General features: G+C 44.6%; 1 protein-coding gene and 6 non-coding genes across 7 annotated transcripts; all 7 read left to right on the top strand.

The window, feature by feature from the left end:
• The first annotated feature begins 4,776 nt into the window (after positions 1 to 4,776).
• On the top strand, positions 4,777 to 4,839 carry LOC118124147. Its single transcript, XR_004698707.1, has one exon. It is a non-coding gene; the product is annotated as a small nucleolar RNA SNORD75 (small nucleolar RNA).
• A 426-nt stretch (positions 4,840 to 5,265) lies between these two features.
• Positions 5,266 to 5,345, top strand: LOC118124104. The gene has a single exon (XR_004698666.1). It is a non-coding gene; the product is annotated as a small nucleolar RNA SNORD24 (small nucleolar RNA).
• Positions 5,346 to 5,503: 158 nt separating this feature from the next.
• Positions 5,504 to 5,582, top strand: LOC118124108. The gene has a single exon (XR_004698669.1). It is a non-coding gene; the product is annotated as a small nucleolar RNA SNORD79 (small nucleolar RNA).
• Positions 5,583 to 5,740: 158 nt separating this feature from the next.
• LOC118124128 lies at positions 5,741 to 5,823 on the top strand. The gene has a single exon (XR_004698689.2). It is a non-coding gene; the product is annotated as a small nucleolar RNA snR60/Z15/Z230/Z193/J17 (small nucleolar RNA).
• A 128-nt stretch (positions 5,824 to 5,951) lies between these two features.
• Positions 5,952 to 6,031, top strand: LOC118124123. The gene has a single exon (XR_004698683.2). It is a non-coding gene; the product is annotated as a small nucleolar RNA snR60/Z15/Z230/Z193/J17 (small nucleolar RNA).
• Positions 6,032 to 6,966: 935 nt separating this feature from the next.
• Positions 6,967 to 7,033, top strand: LOC118124137. The gene has a single exon (XR_004698697.1). It is a non-coding gene; the product is annotated as a small nucleolar RNA SNORD78 (small nucleolar RNA).
• An 854-nt stretch (positions 7,034 to 7,887) lies between these two features.
• Positions 7,888 to 11,350, top strand: LOC124854961. The gene is given in 3 exon segments (XM_047343882.1): positions 7,888 to 9,077; positions 9,411 to 10,261; positions 10,264 to 11,350. Coding segments are annotated over 3 exon segments (2,937 nt in total). The 3' UTR covers positions 11,160 to 11,350.
• The last annotated feature ends 7,135 nt before the right edge of the window (positions 11,351 to 18,485 follow it).

Raw genomic sequence — 18,485 nt, 5'->3', positions numbered from 1 at the left:
TGATGTACAGAAATCACATGACTGAAAGATCATGCAAGCTTCTGATACACAAGACAGGAAAAATGGCGGCAGATGAAAACATCAACAATGAGGGCCAAGCTTTCATCACGTTCATTCATTTATGGTTTTTCATCTTTTTCATCTTGTTACTCCTTCTACTACTACTGTGCCATAATGACACATGACAGGAAAATTGGTGCTACGTACTGCTTATCTCGAAGATCCAACTCCTAATATTAGCAGTTCTGGGTGGGAAGGTGGATACATTTTCATTTTATTTTGCAGATTATATGAAAATGTGGGTACAATTTGTGATACATTTGGACGAAAACCAGACTATTGTTGTCATAGTGTTATTTTAAACATACAAAACTTTAAGGTTAAGTTTAGGCATAAAGTTAAAATAATCAATTCATTAAATCTAGCGTGAGCTGAAGTAAAGTCTTGTAAATGTCATGTTAAATATTAAGCTCTCATGTTAACGATGTGCAAATGATCTGCTCAGACCGACCAGGCAGGAGTGTGTGTGTTGCCGAAGCTGGTTCTACTGACTCCAACCAAAAAACAAGACTAAGGAAAACAATATGAAAAACGGCTCTTTATTAGCAGTTAAATGTTTCACTGGCTGAGCTGTGGCAGAGCAGCGAAACCTTTAAGAGACGATGCTGGTGAATCCCAAAGGACGATTCAAAGTCAGAGAGCAGCCGCTTCGTTTGGTCAGTAAAAGTGGGATCTTTTACAAGACTGCTGCTGGTTCTTATCGACTGTAAAACATCCCACTGGGTGTGTAGCTTTTATTTGAGAGGAGACAGTTGTATATCACCTGCTTTTAAACTGAAGCTCAGGGACGTGCCCTGGAAAGCCTGTGTGTCGCTCTGATTTGTGTCCCTCTCGAGTTTATTGGCACTGTCTGTTTTTTAGTTCCACTTGTCTTTGTTCTTGTTTTACACAAAAGGTTTTTACAGACTCTGGAGACAGTCTCGTAAATATCCTCAGCGCTCTTCTCCAAATGAGCTAATAAAACACTTCAGTGCACTGGTTCATGCAGGTGTGTGTTTATATTAAATGTCTTGTTACTGCATAAATAGATATGTAGATCTACTGTACAAGTGAGTATTTTTTATTGAAAGATACATATTCAGGTTGATATATTTAAATTGTGTTATTACTTGAAAAGGTGTTCATGCTCTAATGTTCAGAAAACACATCACTTTCTCGATACTGTCCATTGCCGCAGCTCCTCTTTTCAGTCACTGTCGGAAACCCTTGGTTTTGGCTCCAGTCAGTGGGCGTGTCAGACTAGCTGCTTGTCATGCGTTATGCGGGTTTGGTCCGGACTACTGAGGTGTTTCAGAAGCTTCACTGTTTTCAGTGGGGGAGAGGGAGAGGAGCTCCCTTTACCGCAGAATTTTTAACTTTAACATTCATAACAAACCTGAAAAACAGTATAGGAAAGAAACACTGAAAAAAAACGTCTGCCTCATGATCCCATCTCCTTATCAAGTGCATCCACTGACAACCCCAGCCTAAGATGTTGACCCACAAGGTCTGTTTGCCCAACAGTCTGTGCCCTGCAGAGCTGCGAGCGGCTTCTTAACTGGACTGTTACTGTGAAGTTGCATCAGGAAGCCTGTTTGATGTGTTGTGTTGTGTAACCGGAGATGAACATGCCAGCTCTGAAGTCCTTTTGGTTTGAATCTAACAAAAAATCTGACTCCTGTTGTCTTTACTTTCTGAGTTTGTTTTCATGCTGAAAAGAAAATGTCATCGATCCCAAGACAAGGAGTCAATTAGAAGCTCAACAACATAACTTCTGTTGTGGACCACTTCCCATATCACCTCCTTTTAGTCCTTTCAGTCATTTTAGTATTTTTGTATTTAGTTTTCATAAGGATGATGTACTGGAAATTTGGAATATTGGAAAATTGGAAAAAAGCAACAGGAAGCCCGCCATTTGGACTTTAGTGGCCATATTGGCCATTTTCCACATTTTTACTTTGAAGTACTTGTCCCAGGGCTTTCATCAGATCAACTTCATATGGAGATGCGTGTCATCACAACAAGATGGAGATGAAAACTACCCCAAAGATCGATTTTTCGTCACATGGTGTGACCGTGGCGTGGCATCTAAGTTTGATTACACGCCATCAAAACACAAGGTTCTGTATCTTCGACATACATGGTCAATCGAGTCAAACTACACATGTAAGACAAGAGTCCCGGCCTGATGACATCTACATAGAAATCATGACTTAAAATCCCAGCGCCCCTTGGTAACAGGAAATGTCTTGTTTTTGGGCGTCTTACACTTGGAGGTATTCCTCTCACCCATGCTCGCAGCCATGTCAAACTGTGTCAAATGGGTCTCCAGACATTGATAATGTAGGCATAACATTACTGTGAGTTTTCGTCAAACGCCATAATAGTGGCGTGGCGTCAAATTTCATCAACTCGCCATGACACACAAAATTACTATAACTTCGGTATTGGAGGTTCAACCTCCCTCAAACTACATTTGTGTAGCAACAGCCCCCCCCCCCCTGCAGACATTCAGATGGTTTTAAGGAATAGGCGTGGCAAAATAACTGACGCCCCCTAAAGTGCAGCCCCGGCACTACGATTGGCCGACATGTTCAAAAATCGATAGGGACATGTGTCTTTTCATAACAAACAAATAAGTCTCTTGGATAGATATGCTAGACCAAACAGGAAGCCCGCCATTTTGACTTTAGTGGCCATTTTCCACATTTTCCACATTTTTACTTTGAAGTACTTGTCCCAGGGCTTTCATCAGATCAACTTCAAATTGAGATGAGTGTCATCTAAACAAGATGGAGATAAAAACTAACTCAAAGATCGATTTTTCGTCACACGGTGTGACCGTGGCGTTGCCTCAAAGTTTGATTACACGCCATCAAAACACGAGGTTCTGTATCTCAGAAATATTTGGTCCAATCGAGTCCAAACTAGACATGTAAGACAAGAGTCCCGGCCTGATGACATCTACACAGAAATCATGACTTAAAATCACAGCGCCACCTGCTGGCAACAGGAAGTGACATGTTTCATACTTTGATGCACTGCTCCTGGCTGCTTTACAATATACAGCTCAAATGAGCTCAGTCAAGTCATTGGACCATGGTCAGAATTGTGACATTTCCTCAAACCGTGTAAACATTGAGGTGCGGCGAAGGATCATCCTTCGCCAAAGGAGACGATGTTGTCATAACTACAGTGTGCATTGTCCTATCACTGCCAAACTTCTGTCTCATGATCAGAGATCAAGCCTGAACAGCTCTATGTGTCAATATTTCCTCAGTGTCATAGCGCCACCTACTGATTCACCATGAAACAGGAAATACTTTGTGAATCCACTCTGCATTATCCTACCGGACCCCAAATGCTGACCTATAATCACAATCCAGACCTGCACAGCTCCATATATTAATATTAGTGCAGGGTCATAGCGCCACCTACTGATCAGTGTGATAATTAAGTTGTTGTAACATTGTCCAATTGACACAAAATTGCTCACGCTACATCAGAGCCCCTACTTCAACAGATATATTAGTATGTATGTAATAATAGTGATGGCGCCACCTACTGGCAACAGGAAGTAAGCTTTGTTTTACAACTATCATTCGATTTACATAAAATTTTCACAGTGGGATGTGCTATTTGATAGCGTGGACCGTAATGAGCAATTAGCAGGCAAGGATCGACATCACGTGACGGACGCAGGAAGTGAAGCGTTTGTCCTTGGCGCAGTGCGCAAAACGCATGCAACGTGGAGACGTGCACTTGTTCAATGATCGCTCTCTCCACCAACTGCAACAGGCTTCAAACTGCCTGTGCTCGGGCCCGTTAGTGCTACAACGTAGCCCTACTTCTAGTTGTTATCAAATAATGTTTGTGATTCTTTGTGAAGTTCCATCACCACTGACGAGTAGCACACTTCAATAACTTCACACAGCACCGAACTACAGGCAGGTTCATCACTTTTTTGGGTCCCCAGGAAACATTTCCGGTGTCATTTTCGTTATTTGTGGCGCTTTTCTGTATTTGCGTGCTTTGGGACTTTATTTTGCAGCCACGTGTCGTCAAATTGATGAAGTTGTTTTTGCATGTGTTTTGTTAATTTGCAGTGCGTTGAGCTCTCTCGGCCACCGTACAACACTATATAATCAGAATGGGACTTTTACTTCGGAACCAGGCTGTTTGAGATCTACTCTCAAAACAGAACCAGTCAGTCGAGTTGCCTTCCTGCCGAATATGCGCATTTCATTTCAGTAAATCCGTGAGGCGGGTAGTTAAGGGCTGTTTTCTATGTTTGAGAAAAGGGCAAAGGGCAAAAGCAGCTCAGTCTCATTCTCCGGCTCTCTCTCTGTGCAACAGGTGTGTCTCCTCCACCACGTGTCTTTGCGCTGTCCTGTTTTCAGTCAGAAGATGGCTGCATCTATTTCAATCAGTTTCGTGCTTAATCTGTTTTCCCATCTTTTTGCAGACTCGTCAGTGACATCGACTCAAAATGAAGGTGAACAGCACGTGGTAAGTAAAAGCTATTAGGTTAGATGGACAGTAGTTTCTGAAACTTCTCACTGAGTTTGAATCAGTAGTGATGAATAAAGATTAGTTCCAGTTACTCAAGATGGCGTCCGGACCCTTCAACTAACATGCCCTTCTTTCCTCAGGCTCAAACGGGTGTTTCCAGGCGTTTGGACTCATCAAATGCATCCTGGTAATTGTACTTTTTAAACTCTACTAATCCAAAATGGAAGTCGCTGATGAATTCAATTATAAGAGTAGTGGACAGAAGTGATTTCTGAGCAGCTTTAGACTTCCGTTTCCGCTGTGCACCATGCTCTCGGTGTCACGTGGACAATACCAACATGCGCTTGTATCCGCAGGTTGGAGTATGATGCAGAGGTGTGAAGAAGCTGGGGATGATGAGGTAAAGCTCACGTTTTCTAAATGTCGATGGCTTCTGTTTCTCTTGAGGTGTTTGCAAATCTTTATTTAGCTATTGAACATTTCACCAGGCTCAAAGACGAGGCCTCAGTTGTTGGTCTTAAGTCTGACAATTGTATTTTATAACTTGCATCCTTTTATTAACAGGATCCATTCAATCTGAACCAGTTTAATAACTCTCAAATCTCTTAATTTACAAGTATTTGATTTTAGAGCCACATCTGAAAACTCAAAGTGCAGTCTTGGCTCCACTCTGACCACACCTCCAGAGAAGCATCGGTCTGCACGTGATCCCTGTGCTGCTGATGACATTTATTTGCTACTCTTGATCAAACGATGATGATACCAGCAACCACCATGTTTTATTATCTGAGGCACTGATGAGGCCGTGTCTGACGTCCTGAGATTCTTTCATGGCTCACGTATATGTCTTGTTTCTGCAGGTGTGATCACACTGACTGAATTCACTCTTCGTTCACGACATTCAATAAGGTAACGAACTAGACTTTTATCTTGACATATTTGCCCCAAAACAAACTGTTAATGATGATTATTGTTAAACAATGGGAATCTCTCTGATAAAGGGTGAAAGAGAACTGTTTTCTGATGCAGTGCTGGTTTAGGAAAAGCTTGTATGTTTGCAGGTTTTTTTGTTTTCTCAACTTCTGGTGTTTGTCTTGCAGATGGTCTCGTGTTTGTGCATCTGGTCTGAACGCTCTAGTATGAGCTACTGGTGAGTTTAAGATTTTACCGGTTTAGTTTTGAAACTGGTCTGATACAATGATGATCCCATAGTTCAGCAGAGTTAATCAATGAAGAAGAACTATTGTCTTTCGCTCCTATCTGATGTGTCGGCTTCTATGACCTCCAATGTCTCCTCAAATGGGATTTGGTTTTAATTGAATTTCTTGTTTATTTCAGAAACCTCTCTGGCTACAGAATGCTATGGTGAGTGAGACTGACGTTTTATCCTTAAATGAAGTTTGACACAATGATGATACCATAGTTCAGCAGATTTAACAATGAAGATCTATTTGTCTTTCGCTCCTAGCTGATGTGTCACCTGTAATTGTCCTCTGGCCCAAACAGCTTATTATGCATACTAACGTCCCTTCTGTTCTCCTCAGACATGTGACTTCTCCGCCGACTAAACTTCCAGCCTTGTTGGTACGTCTCACATTCAAATCAAATGTTGCTAATCTTCAGGCGTGATGAATGTGAATCAGGTCGCTGATCCAGTTGAGGAAATATGTCATGTTTCTGATCTGATACTTGTTGCAAGAGATAAAATTGCTAGTTTCTGCAATCATCATAATTGAAGCTGTTTTTACTTTACAGATCTAATGGGATCTTGGGCAGTTGGGTGCAGAAGATGTCACACAAACAATGTAAGTATGAAAATAAAAACTGTAGAACCTCAGTCCCAGATGACAAGTGGAGCTGGACACAAACATGCCCTTTAGCTATCAGCAGGTAGTTGTCAAGACTGAAACTGCTAGTTGGCTTTTTTCACTTTATATCAAATAAAAGGTATGTAGTTAGGGTAGAACTGCAGGATTTAATTGGGATACCTATTCATAATTGTAAACTTATGTTGAGTGGAAATAAAAGTCAAATTGGAAAATGCATGAATTGGAGTAAATTCATTTACAACTGACACCAGCTCCATTTGCTGGTTGAACTCCACCTCATCTGGGTCTGAGCAAGCAGCTCTGGTTCATTAGTTGGGAACTTGGTTGGTTTTAGTGAACCTCATGATCCCTGTAGTCTGACCTTGTGATGACTAGATGACGACTGACTTGAAACCATGGAGTCTTGTTATATTAGCTCTATCTGATTTGGTCAACGTAGAAAGCTTCACCCCATGTATGTTGTGCATACTCATCTTATGCTGTTCTGTCGTCTGCAGGTTCTGATCGCTCTCTGAGATCCGACTGAACGGCCAAGACGAGGTTGACTGAGGTGAGAATTCAGAGAATTGCAAAATGGCTTTTGCTGGTTCAGTGATGTCTTTAACAAATGTCTGACCTGAACTTGTAATGTGGACAACATTGTTGCTGAGTAACCTGCAAACTTGAAGCTTAATAGACCAATCACTGACTTGTAATAAGGGTATTTCTGTCTCTTCTCCAGGAAAAGGCTGCATCTCTTGGGCTGACCTTGGTAAGTATTTCAAAGTCTATGACAAAGTGCCAATGTTGGTTTGATAGAAAATATTGACATGAAAATCTGCTTAAATGGACCACTACCTGTGATGACTGTTACATCCAGCCCTGCGTACTAGTTAAGTTGGCCTGATGTTTATCGTTTATTCTTCTGTTCTGGGTGGTGATTGGTTACTCATCTCTCCTCTCGTTTCAGACTCCTCACTCCCTGCCTTGTGTGTGTGCTCCACCTTGTTGATTGTCTGCTCCTCCCCGATTGTTTGCACCTGTTCCTCATCACCTAGTGTATTTAGTCTGTGTGTTCCTGTGTCGCGTTGCCAGTTCGTCTTTGTTTCCCCGTGTCTCAAGCGTCCCAGCGATTTCCATGTTAATTAAGTCTCTAGTGATTCCGACCCCGGTCTGTGTAATCGACTCCGCTTTTGCTTCCTCCCTGTCGGTACCTCTGCCTGTTCAACTTTTGTCTACCCGTGTACCGAACCTGGACTGGATCTTCATCGAACCCTGCTACCGCCTGACCCTCTTCGAAATTGTGTGTTTGTTATTGGACTGCCTCACCTGTGTATCGAACCTGGACTGGATCTCCTTCGACTTCTGCTGCTGCGCGACACTTATTGGAATATTGTGTTTGTTACTGGACTGCCACTCCGTGTACCGTAACCATACAGTAAAAGTTATTCTTGATCATCTCTGTCTCCGAGTCGAGCATTTGAGTCCTACACCTCTCAGTACATTACAGTACGAACTGGCCATAAAGATGGATTCAGCCGACTCCGATTCCGTGCGCGCTGCACTGCAGGCACAAGGCAGACGACTTCATCAGGCGGAGGAACAATTTAACGCGGTTCGCCTCGAGATGCAAGGGATGTCGGAACGCCAGGAGAATGTTCACAGTCAGGTTAGTTTTCTGACTGATCGGTTCCAACAGCTCATGGATCGTCTTGACACCCTCACCGCTCCGAGTGCTGTTCTAGAGCCAGCTCCAGCTTCAGCCACAGCTCCCGCTCTAGTTTCACTTCCCACTATTGCTCCGCCTGCTATCCCACCACGTCTCTCCCGTCCCGAGAGATTTTCTGGGGATTCTGGAGACTGTCGGGCCTTTCTGGTCCAGTGTGGTCTTCACTTTGAATTAAATGCACCATCTTTCCAGACAGAACGCTCCAACGTGGCTTACGTGATATCATATCTCTCTGGCAGGGCAGAGAAATGGGCGACTGCCGAGTGGGCAAGAAACTCGCACGTCTGCTCCTCGGTTCAGCTGTTTACGAATACACTGAGCAAGATCTTCAACACCACTAACCCAGGTCGAGAGGCAGCACGAGCACTGATGGGATTTCGCCAGGGCAATCGGCGTGTCTCTGATTATGCCATTGAATTTCGCACATTGGCGACCGATAGTGGCTGGAATGAGGAATCCTTGTTTGACGCGTTCCTGTATGGGTTAGCGGAGCCCATAAAGGATCAGTTAATCAATCGCGAATTGCCAGAAGATGTGGACTCTCTCATAGCACTGGTCGTCAAGATTGATAAACGTCTTCAGGATCGTGAGAAATCCAGGCCTGACTATTCTGCACCTTTCCAGAGGGGACAGTCGACTACCACTCAACCGTCCTGGCGAGCTCCGGCTCGGTTCACACCCGGGTCCGTCGCACCAGCGCCCTCTGCGGGTACGGAGGAGCCAATGCAGCTGGGTCGTACCAAGCTCAGTCCAGAGGAGCGTCAACGTCGAGTCCGTGAGGGAAGATGCATCTATTGTGGGCAGATGGGCCACTACCTCTCAGGTTGTCCAGCGAGGGACCAGGCCACTGCAAGATATACACTGGTGAGCCACACTACTGTTTCTTCTGTTCGACCTCTTATGCAAGCAGTGCTTATCACACCATCTCAGACTGTCATTTATCCTTTCTTAGTTGACTCCGGGGCTGACGAGAGCTTTATGGACTGGAGGTTAGCTAAGAGATTAAATTTAAAATTAATTCCTCTTCCCAAGCCATTAGAGGCTCACGCTCTAGATGGACGCTTACTGTGTAAAATAACTCACCGGACTGATCCGATTCAAATGACTATCTCCAAAGAACATACTGAATCTCTGAGCTTTCACCTTTTTAACTCTCCATCACACCCTCTCATTCTGGGTTTTCCATGGCTCTCCAAACATAACCCCCACATGAACTGGGTCACAGGGGAAGTAACAGGTTGGGACAGGAAATGTTCTGTCACCTGCATTCGTGCCGTTTCTATCTCCAAAGTATCTCACTCCTCTGATGTTTCATCTCCCAGCTGTCTGGAACTTCCTGTTTCTCGTTCTGCTGTTCCCTCGCCTTGCTCAGCTTCTTTGGACTCCAATTTCCCAGATCTCTCCAGAGTGCCTTCATGGTACCTAGACCTCAAGGAAGTCTTCAACAAGACTCGGGCTACCTCTCTACCGCCTCATCGACCTTATGACTGTGCCATTGACCTGCTACCAGGTAGTTCACCCCCTAGGGGGCGCCTCTATTCTTTGTCTTCCCCGGAGGTAAAGACTATGACCGAGTATATTGACTCTTCCCTGGCGGCGGGACTTATTCGGCCGTCCTCCTCTCCTGCCGGAGCTGGGTTCTTCTTTGTTGCCAAGAAAGATAAGACACTCCGCCCCTGTATTGATTATCGGGGATTGAATGAGATAACCATCAAGAATCGGTATCCTCTTCCCCTCATCTCCTCTGCGTTTGAGCTACTAAAGAACGCTAAGGTCTTCACCAAGCTGGACCTGAGGAACGCCTATCACTTGGTGAGGATAAGAGAAGGGGATGAATGGAAGACGGCCTTTAATACCCCCAGTGGGCACTATGAGTACCTTGTGATGCCATTCGGTTTATCTAATGCGCCAGCGGTATTTCAGGCGATGGTTAACGACGTACTCCGCGACATGTTGAATAAATATGTCTTTGTTTATTTGGATGATATCCTCATCTTCTCCCCAGATGAGGACACTCATGTCCAGCATGTTCACCAGGTTCTCCAGTGTCTTCTCACCCACCAACTCTTTGTAAAGGCAGAGAAGTGTGAATTTCATGTGTCCTCCGTCGCTTTCCTAGGGTTCATCGTCTCTCAAGACAACATCCAGATGGATCCGGCAAAGGTTAGCGCTGTGAGAAGTGGTCTACTCCTACTTCTCGCAAACATCTCCAACGCTTTCTGGGTTTTGCTAATTTTTACAGACGTTTCATTAGAAACTTCAGCACTATTGCTTCCCCATTGCATAAACTGACCTCCTCCAACATGAAGTTTCAGTGGTCACTACCGGCTGAGAGAGCTTTTCAAAGATTGAAGGAGACATTTACTACTGCCCCGGTCCTCACACTCCCGGACCCTAGTCTTCAGTTCATGGTTGAGGTGGATGCCTCTGACGTAGGAGTTGGGGCGATCCTCTCTCAGAGATCACAAGTGGACAAGAAACTCCATCCCTGCGCCTTTCTCTCTCGGAAACTCTCTCCCGCTGAACGAAATTATGATGTGGGGAATAGGGAGTTGCTGGCTATTAAAGTGGCTCTGGAGGAATGGCGTCATTGGTTGGAGGGAGCAGAGCAGCCGTTCTTGGTTTGGACTGATCACAAGAACCTTGAGTACATCTGGTCCGCCAAACGACTCAATTCCAGACAGGCCAGGTGGGCTTTGTTTTTTAATCGATTTAATTTCTCCTTGTCATATCGCCCTGGTTCCAAGAATGCTAAGGCAGATGCACTGTCTCGTTTGTTTGACCCTGGTTCTGCCCCGAGGTTCCCCTCTAATATCTTGCCTCCATCCTGTGTGGTAGGGGCCGTTACCTGGGGAATTGAACAAAAGGTCAGACAGGAAAATATTAATAGTCAGGTGCCGGAGGGCTGTCCCCGAACCGGTTGTTTGTGTCTGTTCCACTTCGTTCCCAGGTCATCCATTGGGCTCATACCTCCCGGGTTTCTTGTCACCCTGGGATACGGCGGACTCTCTTTGTGGTCAGACAACGCTTCTGGTGGCCATCCATGGAGGGAGAGGTCAGGGAATATGTGACTGCCTGTGCCGTGTGTGCTCAGAACAAGAGCTCGCGACGTCCACCCTCTGGGCTTCTGCAGCCACTTCCTGTGCCCCATCGCCCCTGGTCTGACATCTCTCTGGACTTTGTTACCGGGTTGCCTCCCTCGAAAGGTAACACCACTATCTTAACAGTTGTTGATCGATTCTCTAAGATGGTTCATTTCATTCCCATGCCCAAGCTGCCTTCTGCCAAAGGAACTGCGGAGGCTGTCCTGTTGCATGTTTTTCGCATCCATGGGTTTCCGAAGGATGTGGTGTCAGACCGGGGTCCACAGTTTGTTTCCCAGTTCTGGAAGGCGTTCTGTTCCCTCCTCAGCGCCACAGTCAGTCTCTCCTCCGGATACCATCCCCAGTCCAACGGCCAGGCGGAGTGGATGAACCAGGAACTGGAGACCGGACTGCGATGCCTTGTCTCCCAAAACCCGGCTACCTGGAGTAATCATCTCATCTGGGTGAAATCACACAATCCGTTACCCAGTTCATCTACCGGCCTTTCCCCATTTCAGTGTGCCTATGGCTACCAACCACCACTGTTCCCGAACCTAGAGAAGGAAGTCAACGTCCCTCTGCCCAGAGGTTCATCCATCAGTGCCGTCGGGTCTGGAGTGGGGTCCGTGAGGTCCTCCTAAGAAGCTCAGTCCGTGCAAGAAGGATGGCGGACCGACGACGGACTTCTGCACCCACGTACCAACCTGGCAATAGAGTTTGGCTATCCACCCGTGACATTCCCCTACGTGTGGAGTCCATAGAGTTGGCCCCCGGTTTATTGGTCCGTTCCCCATCTCCAGGATCATCAACCCCGCTGCAGTACGACTCAAGCTTCCCAGGTCTATGAGGGTGCATCCCACCTTCCACGTGTCCCGGATCAAGCCTGCATTGGAGAGTCCATTGGTCCCTCCCACCAAGCCCCTCCTCCTCCCAGGATCATCCATGGAGGTCCGGTGTATACGGTCAAACGCCTCTTGGCAGTTCGCCACCTGATGTCGCGGCCGGCAATGCCAGTAGACTGGGAGGAGTACGGTCCTGAGGAGAGGGCGTGGGTGTCAACAAAGAACATTGTTGATCCGACCCTCATTCAAGACTTTAACCGCCTTCATCCTGACCAGCCTGGGACGTCCGGTGCCGTCCCTAAGGGGGGGGGGTACTGTTACATCCAGCCCTGCGTACTAGTTAAGTTGGCCTGATGTTTATCGTTTATTCTTCTGTTCTGGGTGGTGATTGGTTACTCATCTCTCCTCTCGTTTCAGACTCCTCACTCCCTGCCTTGTGTGTGCTCCACCTTGTTGATTGTCTGCTCCTCCCCGATTGTTTGCACCTGTTCCTCATCACCTAGTGTATTTAGTCTGTGTGTTCCTGTGTCGCGTGGCCAGTTCGTCTTTGTTTCCCCGTGTCTCAAGCGTCCCAGCGATTTCCATGTTAATTAAGTCTCTAGTGATTCCGACCCCGGTCTGTGTAATCGACTCCGCTTTTGCTTCCTCCGTGTCGGTACCTCTGCCTGTTCAACTTTTGTCTACCCGTGTACCGAACCTGGACTGGATCTTCATCGAACCCTGCTACCGCCTGACCCTCTTCGAAATTGTGTGTTTGTTATTGGACTGCCTCACCTGTGTATCGAACCTGGACTGGATCTCCTTCAACTTCTGCTGCTGCGCGACACTTATTGGAATATTGTGTTTGTTACTGGACTGCCACTCCGTGTACCGTAACCATACAGTAAAAGTTATTCTTGATCATCTCTGTCTCCGAGTCGAGCATTTGAGTCCTACACCTCTCAGTACATTACAATGACAAGATTCTGCCAAATGATATCTCTTGATTATACCTTACCGTTCCATATTTCTCTGAGGTTGTGGTCTAAAACAAATGTTTTGTTACTTGATACCTGGTTTTATTTTAAAAGACTTGTTTCTTTCCACAGAAAGCAGATGTAATGTCCTCTGGCCCTCAGACAGCCTGATGTTTTACTCTAAAGGTAAGTACAAGCCTGCTAGAGTACAATATCTGAGTCGTGATGATATCAAATAGACTTTATTGTTCTGGATATTAAAACAAAGCTGCCTCTTTTTCAGATTCTGTGGTATTATGGCGACCGGAGTTTGACCTGCAGACAATTTAATATCTCTTGGCAAATGTGTTTTCAACATTGTTGCAATAAAATACTCAAAACGAAATATTGATGTTGTTTTTTTTGGAAAAATATGGAAAATGTGTTTTAAAGTATAATTGACTCAACTACAGAGCTGGTCAGTGATTGAAGTCTTCATTGTGCCAGAAATCAATGATAAAATGCAATGTGATTGCAAAAATGTAAACAAGACTCATTTTAACTTAAGTAGGTTACTTAAGTCAGTTTGTAGGGATTATGCAAAACCTCAACTGATAGCCATGAAATAGTGTGGGTCAGGCATGTCTCAAAGAACCCGTTACATTTGTGTGGATCTGGGTTTTTGCCTCTTACTGATCTCAAAAGAATTTGGCTATGGGGTAATTTGTCTGATGTGTGGGAAATGAGATTATTTTTTTATATTGAATGTGCTTAGTTTTTAAGCAGTTACAACCTAAGCCTTAAGCTCATCTATTAAATGGGCCTTGTTTTTCTGTTTAATTTTCATGTGCACTTTCAGGTTCCAGCTTTCAATTATAAAATAGACATGGCAAGAAATCAACAGCATGAACAAATGCGTGATTCTTAAACTCTTCAAGCTAACAGCTACTCATAATGAACCCAACATTAAATCAAGGTCAAATAAAGACAGTAGGCAAACTGATCCCTTTTTTTTATTGCGGAGAACATTTCTTGAGTACGTGCTCGTCTCTAGACTTCTGAGGACACGCATTGACATGATTCATTCTCTAACCTTTACCATTGCAACTAAATACCTAACCTGAATCTACTTATAGCCCAAATCTACCTCTAACTCTAAAATCAAGTCTTAACCCTCAAACAACCCATTGACTGTGAGGACCAGGCAAAACCGCCCCACAATGATGAATTGAACCAAGATGGGCCATTATAACTAGATAGACATGCACACACACACACACACACACACAGAGCTATGCTTCAGACTTTACCTTGACTTCCATTCATAATGGACAGCCTAACGTAATCCTTCTACCTTAACCTGACAACAATCCACATCTGATCTTTAACCTTAACCAGGAACACAGAAATGAAGTTTGGCCTCATCAGGACTGAGCTTTGTTCCCGTCAGGTCTACTGGTCCTGACAAGGTCAATGTTTATACTGGAAAAGACCTACAAATTTGTACACACACAAAATCACATATTGATTAACAGACATTTTCTGAGATAAGATTGTATGTGTGTGGGTGTATTAGCTTAAAAAATATGTTCCAGTAAAAAACATACAGGAGTGAGAACTACCATTAAGGCAGTTTTAGTATTTCAGCCGGTGTTTATGTGTCATTTCGCTGAGCAGTGTTTCACTTCGCCCACCCTTGTGGTCTATTTGGAGGTGGCAACCGACATCAAGGTGCATTAGCGCCATCTACTGTTTAAATCACGATGGTTGACAAAGATTAAAATAAAAGAATTGTGACGAAAAGAAGAAAGAAAATTCACATAAAAGAAAATAAATCACTACAAAGGCATGAAGTTGATTGTGTGGTTTTATTCTAATTAGACATCAAAGCCGTGTGAGAGGTATATAGGCCGTGTGAAAGGTATATAGGCACACACAGCTTCATCACTTCAGTCACATGAACAAAAATCAACAGGAGAACTATTCTGTCACCATGTCTCAAAACAGTGAGTTAGAAATCAGTGTAGGAGACCTGATCCCCTCCCCACTACACAGTACCAGGCACAGACAATCCTGGGCAATGGCGTCTATGGAGTGGTCATCCAATGCAGGAATGTGACCACCGATGAAACGGTGGCTTTAAAAATGATCAAAAGCATGGAAAACATTGACTGTGCCAAGGAAGAGGAGGTCACCCTTCAAACCATGAAGGCGCTCCACTCAGACAGGTTCAACATCGTCAGATTCAACGAGTCATTCACCTACAAGGGACATTACTGTCTTGTGTTTGAGCACCTGGATATGGATCTGCAGAAATTCAAGCAGATCAGCCCGGTCAACACCTTCAGCTGAAGCAGATCCGCCCCATTCTACAGCAGGTTTGTTTTTAAACTCAAGCTCTTACACTAACTGCTTTGTAGGGTGAAGGGTGAACTTGGTTGCTAAAATGTGTCTGTTATGGTTGTTGTTGAGGAAATAACTCTGTAGCTCATGATTATTATTATGTTTTTCATGATTTCAGCTGGCTACATCCTTGGAATTTCTGAACAGCGCAGGGATCATTCATGCAGATTTGAAGCCAGATAACATCATGTTGGTGGATCATGTCAGGAAGCCACTCAAAGTTAAAGTCATTGACTTTGGTTTAGCCTTCGATGATCCTGAGGAACAGATCGGTGATCTCCTCCAGCCTTTGTGGTACAGGTAGGTAACTGACAGCACATCTGTATACCTGGGACAGCTGTGTTTGCTGTACTTAATTAGACAAGTCCTGTACGCTGGCATGTCAGGTTTATGTCTCAGAAACGGACAGTAACATATTGACAGTAACAAGGAGTTTAGTACATTTTAAAACCTCAGTAATATGTTTGTGTTTCTTATCCTAAGATCTCCTGAGGTTCTGTATAAAGAGCCTTTCAGCGGGGCCATCGATGTATGGTCTCTCGGCTGTATTGCTGCTGAGCTGTCTACGGGCAGACCACTGTTCCCAGCCTCTAATGAGAATGAATTGGTCAGTATCTGCACTTAAATCACAACAAACACGTACAGTTCTGCCGTGATGTTTGTGTATTTTTAAATCCACACACTTGATTATTATAGTGAGAGGGTTTCCAGTAGAAGTTCACTGATTTCTACTATTTTACTAATGAGACAAATCAGAGACACTTCATCCATATGTCTCAGTAATAGAAGTGCACCTGATGTACATGATCAACAATGTAAACTTGAAGTTAACTAACTCTCACAATGTTGTGTTTTCTCCACAGATGAGGCAATTTGCGTTTGCAATTAGAGATCCAGAGCATGAAGGAAACTTCCTACCTCATGCGTTCTGGCCAAGACGCTGGATGGAAGGCAGATTTATGGTAAGAAAGTAGTTTACAACCACTTAGCTGGCTCCACTAGCTCACTAATTATGGTGTCTTTCCTTCAGTCTGTGTTTCTTTCCCCTGTGCCATCCACTGCAAACTATCTCAATGAAACAATTCTTCATTTCAGTCAATAGTTTCAATTCTCGTTTGTGATCAACAGCCTGGATGAATTTATAACAGCACAACGTTTTCATAATCCAAACACGAGGACATGTAACAATGTTGGTTTTCCTCATCTTGTTAAAGGGACTCATCCGCTCTGGGTAGAAGACGTCCAAGCTGAACACTGTGACCTGCAGTGCTTTTTGGACCTAATGACTCAGATGCTGATGATGAGTCAGTTAAGAAGAATTACCCCCAGCAGAATTCTCCAGCATCCATTCATCACGATGAGCCACCTTCAGGGTTCATTCAGAAACAGCCTCTAGTAAGTTTGTGCTTAGATGGTCTGTGTAAGTCTGTGCTGATAGACATGGGTAAAAAATATCTGAGATATAAGGTGATTAAGGTGTTTGGCTCAGCAGTTTCATTTGTCTTCCAGTGTGAAGTCATGTAAGGATCTGATGGACATCTGTCAGGATCCAAAGCTCTGACGATGGAGGACATGGAGACCAGGTGGTCCTTCAAATGTCCCTGAAAGAGGACACCTCCAGCCGCACTGCCAGCCCAGCCAAGGAGCGCAGCCCTGCTGGGATGACAGATGAGAAGCATTCAAAAATGAATGCAAAGCGTGGCACCATGTGAGTCTTTGAAATATCTTCCTGTCTTGATCATTTTATATTGTAGAAGAACAGTTCAACATTTTGGTAAATATTCTTGTTTTTGCTCAGAGTTTAATGGGAAGAATGATAAAACTCTCATTAACTATGGATCTGCAGCCAAGTGCAGTTTAGAATGTGCATTTTTAGAAATGTCAAATCACTGCTTTAAGATCAAGAATTAAATTATTTTCTTATCCACATCACAGACCAGAAGACTCCCAAGCAAAGGTCAGAAGGAGTGAACGACTGGCGGCCATTCGAAAAGGCACAAGTGGGCAAACGGGCCCAATCAGGATGAGGATGAGAAAGAGACACAATCCCACAGGGATGGGAACCCCTCGACAAAGACGACAAACATGAGCCTCAGAAAAGGACGGACCTTGTGAGAGGCAACAAAAAGTCAGAAGCTGCCCCCTCCAACTCAACCAGTGTTCATTCCCCAAGAAGAGGATGAGGGACGAAGAGGAGGTGCCAGTGCTGGACAAAACCTGCTCATGGAGAGAAGGAAGGTAGAACTTGCCCGTTCTAAAGACTGGAATAGTCTGCGAGTCAGCAGCTTCAGGTTCCTCGGGGTCCACATCAGTGATGACCTGACCTGGACCAACCACACAGACTCCATCAGGAAGACGGCCAGACAGCGGCTCTTCTTCCTCCGCAGGCTGCGGAGGCTCAACATGGATGCCAGGATTCTCTGCAATTTCTACAGGTGCACCATAGAGAGCATCCTGACTGGCTGCATCACCGCCTGGTACGGCAGCTGCACCGCCTGAACCGTAAGGCTCTACAGAGGGTGGTGAAGTCTGCCCAGCACATCACCAGGACGGAGTTACCATCCATGGAGGACCTCTACACCCAGCGGTGTAGGAAGAAGGCCAACCGGATCATTAAAGATCCCTATCACCCCAGCCATAAACTGTTCTGCCTGCTGCCGTCTGGCCGACGGTACCGCAGCATCCGGGCCCGCACCACCAGGCTCAGAGACAGTTTCATCCCCCAGGCCATAAGACTTTTAAACTCCTCCAATCTGTCATAACTCTGCACCTTAGCATATTTGCACTATTGCATATTTGCACTATTGCACACACTTGCACTATTGTTTTTCTTTTTTCTTTAGGTGTATATATATATTTTAGATATGTATATTTTATTTTAAATTTTAAATTTTGATTGAGAATTGTTATAAGAGAGCCTGTGACCCAAGCATTTCATTGCAAGCGACTGCTTAATGTTATCGTTGTGCATATGACAATAAACTCTTGAATCTTGAATCTTGAATCTTGAATAAGGAGACCGAACTGGACTGTCAAGATATTAATTTGTGTTTTATCTGCTCTTTTTAATCGATGACCAAAACCTTGCGCCACCTTAAGGAATGGGCGTGGCAAAATAACTGACTAGCGCCCCC

This window comes from Hippoglossus stenolepis, chromosome 16 (genome assembly GCF_022539355.2).
Source record: "Hippoglossus stenolepis isolate QCI-W04-F060 chromosome 16, HSTE1.2, whole genome shotgun sequence".
Classification (NCBI taxonomy): Eukaryota; Metazoa; Chordata; class Actinopteri; order Pleuronectiformes; family Pleuronectidae; genus Hippoglossus; species Hippoglossus stenolepis.
This window is presented reverse-complemented; position numbering and strand designations above follow the sequence as displayed.